This window comes from Anomaloglossus baeobatrachus, chromosome 9 (assembly GCF_048569485.1).
Source record: "Anomaloglossus baeobatrachus isolate aAnoBae1 chromosome 9, aAnoBae1.hap1, whole genome shotgun sequence".
NCBI classification, from domain to species: Eukaryota; Metazoa; Chordata; class Amphibia; order Anura; family Aromobatidae; genus Anomaloglossus; species Anomaloglossus baeobatrachus.
This window is the reverse complement of record NC_134361.1, coordinates 201186342-201194903: the sequence shown is the minus strand read 5'-3', so window position 1 is coordinate 201194903 and position 8562 is coordinate 201186342. Positions and strand designations below refer to the sequence as shown.

Genomic DNA, 8562 nt, shown 5'->3' with positions numbered 1-8562 from the left:
CAGTACTCGTAACTAGTGATGAGCGGGCACTACCATGCTCGGGTGCTCAGTACTAGTAACTAGTGATGAGCGGGCACTACCATGCTCAGGTGCTCAGTACTCGTAACTAGTGATGAGCGGGCACTACCATGCTCGGGTGCTTGATACTCGTAACTAGTGATGAGCGGGCACTACCATGCTCGGGTGCTCAGTACTCGTAACTAGTGATGAGCGGGCACTACCATGCTCGGGTGCTTGATACTCGTAACTAGTGATGAGCGGGCACTACCATGCTCGGGTGCTTGATACTCGTAACTAGAGTTGAGCGCGGTTCGTGGTTCGTGGTTCTCCAGTTCGCGGCTCGAGTGATTTTGGGGCATGTTCTAGATCGAACTAGAACTCGAGCTTTTTGCAAAAGCTCGATAGTTCTAGAAACGTTCGAGAACGGTTCTAGCAGCCAAAAAACAGCTAAATCCTAGCTTGGTTTCTGCTGTAATAGTGTAAGTCACTCTGTGAATCAAACTATTATCACATTTCAGTGTATAGTGTGCGTGAACAGCGCCTTCAGATCACTGCTGTTTCTATAATGGCGATCGCCATTTTTTTTTTTTTTTTTCTTGTCTTCCTTCCCTAAGCGCGCGCGTCTTGTGGGGCGGGCCAGCATGTCAGCCAATCACAGACACACACACACCTAAGTGGACTTTGAGGCAGAGAAGCAACGGCATGTGTGATAGGATCTGCATGTCACATGTCCCTGCATTATAAAACCGGACATTTTCTTCACGAACGCCATTATCTGCCTTCTGCGTCTTTGGTGTCAGACATCAGTGTCGCAGCTCCGTCCTTTGTCCTATAGCCGATACAGCTGTATGCGCTGCATACACAGCGTTAGACAGCTTAGGGAGAGCACTTTATAGCAGTCCTTTTAAGGGCTCCAACCGGCAGGGTCAGAGAGCCATAGGTGACAGGTCCTGCAAACAGCAACAGCGTCTGTGTAGCCCAGGTCAGGGATTTCCTACCTGCATTTCACCATTAGGAGGGAATAGAAAGGCAGGCTTCAATTCCTCTACCCAGAGCACCACAATCCTGCCACTGTACCCTCTTGTCCTCTGCACACTCCAACTGATAACTAAGCCATTATACTAGCAAACACTCTGTACCTAGTGGCATCCTATACGTGGCTATTGGACTTTGCTATAGTCCCACTAGTGCAAAGACATTTGCAGAGCGCCTCTGCCTGCATTGCACACTCCAACTCATTCTAACTAAGCCATTATACTAGCAAACACTCAGTGTACCTAGTGGCATCCTATACGTGGCTATTGGACTTTGCTATAGTCCCACTAGTGCCAAGACATTTGCAGAGCGCCTCTGCCTGCGTTGCACACTCCAACTAATTATAACTAAGCCATTATACTAGCACACACTCAGTGTACCTAGTGGCATCCTATACGTGGCTATTGGACTTTGCTATAGTCCCACTAGTGCCAAGACATTTGCAGAGCGCATCTGCCTGCGTTGCACACTCCAACTAATTATAACTAAGCCATTATACTAGCAAACACTTAGTGTACCTAGTGGCATCCTATACGTGGCTATTGGACTTTGCTATAGTCCCACTAGTGCCAAGACATTTGCAGAGCGCCTCTGCCTGCGTTGCACACTCCAACTAATTATAACTAAGCCATTATACTAGCACACACTCAGTGTACCTAGTGGCATCCTATACGTGGCTATTGGACTTTGCTATAGTCCCACTAGTGCCAAGACATTTGCAGAGCGCATCTGCCTGCGTTGCACACTCCAACTAATTATAACTAAGCCATTATACTAGCAAACACTTAGTGTACCTAGTGGCATCCTATACGTGGCTATTGGACTTTGCTATAGTCCCACTAGTGCCAAGACATTTGCAGAGCGCATCTGCCTGCGTTGCACACTCCAACTAATTATAACTAAGCCATTATACTAGCAAACACTTAGTGTACCTAGTGGCATCCTATACGTGGCTATTGGACTTTGCTATAGTCCCACTAGTGCCAAGACATTTGCAGAGCGCATCTGCCTGCGTTGCACACTCCAACTAATTATAACTAAGCCATTATACTAGCACACACTCAGTGTACCTAGTGGCATCCTATACGTGGCTATTGGACTTTGCTATAGTCCCACTAGTGCCAAGACATTTGCAGAGCGCCTCTGCCTGCGTTGCACACTCCAACTAATTATAACTAAGCCATTATACTAGCACACACTCAGTGTACCTAGTGGCATCCTATACGTGGCTATTGGACTTTGCTATAGTCCCACTAGTGCCAAGACATTTGCAGAGCGCATCTGCCTGCGTTGCACACTCCAACTAATTATAACTAAGCCATTATACTAGCAAACACTTAGTGTACCTAGTGGCATCCTATACGTGGCTATTGGACTTTGCTATAGTCCCACTAGTGCCAAGACATTTGCAGAGCGCATCTGCCTGCGTTGCACACTCCAACTAATTATAACTAAGCCATTATACTAGCACACACTCAGTGTACCTAGTGGCATCCTATACGTGGCTATTGGACTTTGCTATAGTCCCACTAGTTGTTCTGGCACCCTCAATCTGTGCGTTGGAAGACGAGTTGACAGACAGCTTAACTCTTTCCCATCAATGCATTGACTCGGACGCTGGGGGTCCTTTACAACTTTTATTAATGAGATCAGTGTAAAACTACAAGAAATAAATGAAAATACTAAGTACAACATACAACATATCTGAGTTACATAGCATTCCATTTGATACAGGACATGCAGGGTAAATGCACTACATGGCGAATACATATTAGCTAATGACAGGATAATACTTGCAGAACAGACCAACTACATTATAATTTTGATGAGCCCTAACCAGGGGATCATAACTCACCGACTGTGCTATGTAGAGGCAAACATAAGGAGCAGAGATCTGGAGAGATATTCAGCATGCAGAATGTGTGTGTTCATGTAACTGAAATGGCTGCTGAAGAAGAAGGGGCAGAGCCTATGCAAGGTCTGATGGGTAACTACATAAGCCTTGGTAGGACAATTTTCATTGCACAGTAACCAGTGAAACATTAAACTAACTGCAGTAAGACAACATTGTCAACAGATGGCGCTGTTGGATATCACTGGACAAGTGGACAGTATCAATGTCAATTACTAAATGTAATCTTATTACTTGGCATAATAAAATAATTATATGCATTTCTATGAAGGCATGACACTCCCCGTCTGGCATCCGGGGGAATGCCACAAACTTAAACTAGAGCAATAGAATAAGTTCAGATACAGGTCTAAGAAACAGCTTTCCACTTTGCTTGGGAATCTTGATTTCCACTTTCCTGACCTGTCCGTCTTGACTTGGGAAGACCTTGGTTACCAATCCTAGAGGCCACTCGTTCCTTTTAGACTGAGTGTTCTTCACTAGGACGACATTCCCAGGTTTCATGTTGGGTCTACTATCTTGCCATTTGTCTCTTGTCTGTAATGTAGAGAGATATTGTTTTCTCCACTTAGTCCAGAAAAGGTCTGCTAACATTTGAACTCTTTTCCATTGAGATTTGTACAAGTCTTTTGTAGTAAACTCTCCAGAAGTCGGCATACTCACATTAAACTTCTGGGTGAGGAGAGTTGAAGGGGTGAGCAGAGATAGGTCATCAGGGTCATTGGATATGGGAACCAGTGGTCTGGCGTTCATTATAGCTACTACCTCGGCCATGAAGGTTGTTAGAGTCTCATGAGTGAGCTTCGAAGGACCAAGTTGCAGAAAGATGGAATCGAGGATTCTGCGAGCGATGCCGATCATGCGCTCCCACACACCTCCCATATGAGATGAGTGCGGTGGGTTAAAGGTCCACGTACAACCTAGTTCTGAAAGACGTCTTTCTACTTGGTTAATGTCCAGATTTGAGGGAATCTTTAGTTCACCACATGCTCCTACAAAGTTAGATCCTCTGTCAGAGCGTATATGCTTTACATGTCCTCTGAGAGAAATGAATCGTCTGAAGGCATTTATGAAGCTGGATGTGTCCATTGTCTCAATGACTTCTATGTGTACGGCTCTAATACTCAAACATGTGAACAAGACGGCCCAGCGCTTGCTGTTTGCATGTCCTCCCCTAGTCTGACGTGTGACAACTGACCAGGGACCAAACACATCGAGGCCCACGTTAGTAAAAGGAGGTTCGGTACTCAAACGGTCTGCTGGTAGGTCTGCCATTTTTTGGGATTGACAAGAACCACGGAGTTTCCTGCAGATGATACATTTGAAGATGACTCTACTCACAAGTCGCTTAGCTCCTGTTATCCAGAAACCCGCTTCCCGTAGGGCTCCTTCAGTTATCAAGCGCCCTTGATGTCTAACCTGTGCGTGATAATGCTCAACCAGCAGGAAAGCAACATGGCCATGAGGAACAATGATTGGAGTACACTCGTCATTTTCAAGCTTTGCATTTGAAATTCGTCCCCCGACTCTCAGCAGTCCTTGAGTATCCACAAACGGGTCCAGTTTTTTAAGGGGACTATCTTTTGGGACACTTCTGTGGTTCCGGAGGGACTCTAGAGTCTGGGTATAAGCTTCATGCTGTACACAACAGATGATTGCGTGTTTGGCTTGCGTGAGCTCTTCTACTGTGTAAGCTTTATGACAACGATGCCAGCCTTTGCATGGAGCTGGTCTCGACTGTCTGTTTTTAAAGGATCTAATGACATGGATCAGGCAAGTCAAGGCTCTGTAGGCCGATCTACAGGTAGAGAATCTGAGGAAGCGGCGAGAATCAAGGTGCCTGTTGGTGATCGTTGTGCTAAGTGTGGAAACTTGAGGCCGTAGCTCTACATCTGATTCTGGTTCGAAGAGTTCATGTGTATGTGTCTCGTGAGCAGTGGGTACTGGTTGATACAGAAATGCAGGTCTGACTAGCCAGTTAGTGTCTTTGAGGCGTGGTGCCGATACCGCTCTGGTCGCATGGTCTGCAGGATTTTGGTCGGTTGGTATTTTGAATATTTTGTCCATGAAAGCAAAGAAATGTACCTCCATTTCTGGCTTCTTTGAGAAACTTGGCTTTAAGTAGGTAAGGCGCTTTAGTGCCATCTCTTTGTTGTTAGGAAGACGGGGTCTTTGTGGCTTGAATGGTAGTGGAGCCACCCAGCTGTCGTTTTCATCCTTGTGAAATCCTTGATCCATTATCTCCAGGAAGGTCTCATCTTCAATGGAATGGGCTCGTTTATAATCTTCTTTGGTCTTTTGAAAGACAGCGCACCCTAGATGATCTTTGTCTCCGTCGCACAATTCATCCATGGCGTATCTGTCTTTCCCACCATTTAAGTGTGCTGAATTGGTGAGATTCTCCTTCACTAGGAATTTGTTGGGGCAGGGTAGGAAAAAGGATGGACGGCCACTCTCCAATGTGTTCGTGTAGAGAGATTGGACGTTGTTCGGCTTGTGAGCATTCCCGAGGCAGACGTCCCCTATAACTACCCATCCTAGATCTAGCTTCTGAGCGTAGGGCGAGTTATGAGGACCGTTTATCTGTTTCCTCACCTTGTGAACTCTGATGATGTCTCTCCCCAGCAAAAGGACCAACTTGGCTTGAGAATTAAGTGCAGGAATGAGGTGCGCTATGTTTCTCAAATGGGGATGGTGTAGTGCCGCTTCTGGAGTGGGTATCTCTTCTCTATTGTTCGGGATGGCATTGCACTCGATTAATGTAGGAAGGGGTAAGGATGTCTTCCCATCTAGGGATTCGATTTGATAACCTGTTGCCCTCCTGCCAGATTCTTCACTCACTCCTGTACATGTTTTCAGTGAGTAGGAGCAGCTAAGTCCCTTGATTCCAAAGATGTCAAAGAAAGCTGAGCTGGCGAGTGATCTATTACTCTGGTCGTCGAGTATAGCATAGAGTTTAACCGCTTTTTCTCTGTAGCCCATAGGGTAAACTGTAACCAGACAGATCTTTGAGCAGGATTTGTTAGTGAGACCTTCTCCACAAACTTGAGTGCACTGGGGTGACACTTCAGGAGGTGTACTGTCTGTCTCCTCCCCGCCGTGCTCTGTAAGTCGGTCGATGTGCGTGGAATTCTGTGGGGCTGGTTCTGGGTGTAGAGCTGTGCTGTGCTCTTGACTGTTACACTCCGAACAAGTGATACTGGCATTGCAGTCTCTAGCTAAGTGAGATGTGGATGCACAACATCTGTAACATATGTTGTTTTCTCTGAGGAAGATTCTACGGTCTTTAAGAGATTTTCCTCTAAAACTCCTGCACTGTTGCAGTGGGTGAGGCCTTTTGTGTAGGGGGCACTCTTTGTCTGGGTCAATTGTTAGTGACCCTTCAGGTTCTGTTGTACTGTGGGTCTTGCGTGATGAATCTGTAGCAGACACATTAGTTTTGTGTACAGTGATAGGTGAGCCTCGAGGGTTGCGTACTGGAGCAGGCTTACCTGTTCGTGGGTTGATGGGATCTGCGGTGGAAAGGTCAAAGCTGGGATCATTCCTGATCTTGGCTTGCTGGCGCACAAAATCTACGAAGACATGGAATGGAGGAAACGGCACGTTGTGACGTTGTTTGTAATCTGAACCCCGGTTCAACCATTTCTCTTGCAGACTGTAAGGCAACTTATTCACTATGGGTTTAATACCTCTGGCTGCATCTAGGGACGCGAGGCCTGGCAGGTCTCCTTCAAACTTGGCGACTTGGAGTTCTACCAAGAGGTCGCTCAATTCTCTTAGCATGTGAAAGCTCTTATTAGAGATCTTGGGAAAGTCCTCCAACCTTTTGAAGAGGGATTCTTCTATCCTCTCTGAAGAGCCATAGCACTCATCAAGTCTCTCCCATAACAGGCACAAACCTTTGCTCGGGTGGTTGATGCTGATATCCCTGATGCGTTTTGCATGTTCTGCTGATTCGTTTCCTAGCCACTTGACCAAGAGATCGATCTCTTCATTGGCAGAGATGTCCAGGCCGGCCGTGGCGTTTCTGAAGGAAGCTCTCCACGCTCTGTAACTTTCAGGACGGTCGTTAAACTTTAAAAGACCTTTGGTGAGTAACTCACGGCGTGCGAAGAACTTGAGGAAATCTGGTAGCTCTTGATTTCTGAGAGGGTGGTCCTGATACATGTTGCTATGATGAGGTCCCAGTGAGTTATTGTTGCCATCAAGTACGTTGTCGCCATGATAGTCACCATCGGGGTCCTCCATTTTGGGACGGTTCGCTGTGTAATAGGAATCTACAAACTTGGGTGCAGGTGACACTGATGGTGTTAGGTGGACGGAATTACCTTCATGCTTAACATGGGATGTTTGTTGAATGAAGGTTGATGGCTGAATGGCAGGATTAAGTCTCTCTCTTGGAGCTGAATGTAGACGGTCGTCTGATGCGGTATGCTTTAGTACGTAGTCTGAAGTGCGTTGTGAGATATCCCGATGACTGAGTTCGGGTCCGAGCCTTAACCTGAAACTTTTACTGTCGCTGCGTGCTGCTTCTTCTAAAGCCTGTACTTCAGCTTCTGCTGCTGCTGCTTCTGTGTCTACAGCAAGTTTTGCAAGGTCGGCTTCTAGACGTGCTTTTTCTGTCTTTAATTTCAACTCTTGTTCAGCAAAGGCAGCTCTCACTTTGGCGGCTTCCGCCTTCGCCCTGGCGGTGGCAATTGCAGCGCTGCTCACAGACTTCCTTGAAGCTGACGAGCTTACATGGGAGCGTGTTACATAAACTTCAGATCCTCTATCTGACATGGTGTCTGTATGCGGCTTGACTGCTCTCTGATAGAAGTCGGCGTCTATGCTTCAACCCCGTTAATAGCAGTCGTTTTACTGTTCTGGCACCCTCAATCTGTGCGTTGGAAGACGAGTTGACAGACAGCTTAACTCTTTCCCATCAATGCATTGACTCGGACGCTGGGGGTCCTTTACAACTTTTATTAATGAGATCAGTATAAAACTACAAGAAATAAATGAAAATACTAAGTACAACATACAACATATCTGAGTTACATAGCATTCCATTTGATACAGGACATGCAGGGTAAATGCACTACATGGCGAATACATATTAGCTAATGACAGGATAATACTTGCAGAACAGACCAACTACATTATAATTTTGATGAGCCCTAACCAGGGGATCATAACTCACCGACTGTGCTATGTAGAGGCAAACATAAGGAGCAGAGATCTGGAGAGATATTCAGCATGCAGAATGTGTGTGTTCATGTAACTGAAATGGCTGCTGAAGAAGAAGGGGCAGAGCCTATGCAAGGTCTGATGGGTAACTACATAAGCCTTGGTAGGACAATTTTCATTGCACAGTAACCAGTGAAACATTAAACTAACTGCAGTAAGACAACATTGTCAACAGATGGCGCTGTTGGATATCACTGGACAAGTGGACAGTATCAATGTCAATTACTAAATGTAATCTTATTACTTGGCATAATAAAATAATTATATGCATTTCTATGAAGGCATGACACTAGTGCCAAGACATTTGCAGAGCGCATCTGCCTGCGTTGCACACTCCAACTAATTATAACTAAGCCATTATACTAGCAAACACTCAGTGTACCTAG

General features: G+C 45.9%; 1 protein-coding gene across 1 annotated transcript; it reads right to left on the bottom strand.

Moving 5' to 3' along the window:
• Positions 1 to 2832: 2832 nt before the first annotated feature.
• On the bottom strand, positions 2833 to 8227 carry LOC142251447 (uncharacterized). The gene is made up of 2 exons (XM_075324254.1): positions 8130 to 8227; positions 2833 to 7934 (listed from the first exon to the last, which is right to left on the bottom strand). Exon 2 carries the CDS (start codon positions 7727 to 7729, stop codon positions 3266 to 3268), a length of 4464 nt encoding a protein of 1487 aa, XP_075180369.1. The 5' UTR covers positions 7730 to 7934; positions 8130 to 8227; the 3' UTR covers positions 2833 to 3265.
• Between the last annotated feature and the right edge of the window lie 335 nt (positions 8228 to 8562).

Coding starts and splice junctions, on each gene's coding strand:
- LOC142251447 (XM_075324254.1), bottom strand. CDS start 7,729: ATGTCAGATAGAGGATCTGAAGTTTATGTAACACGCTCCCATGTAAGC.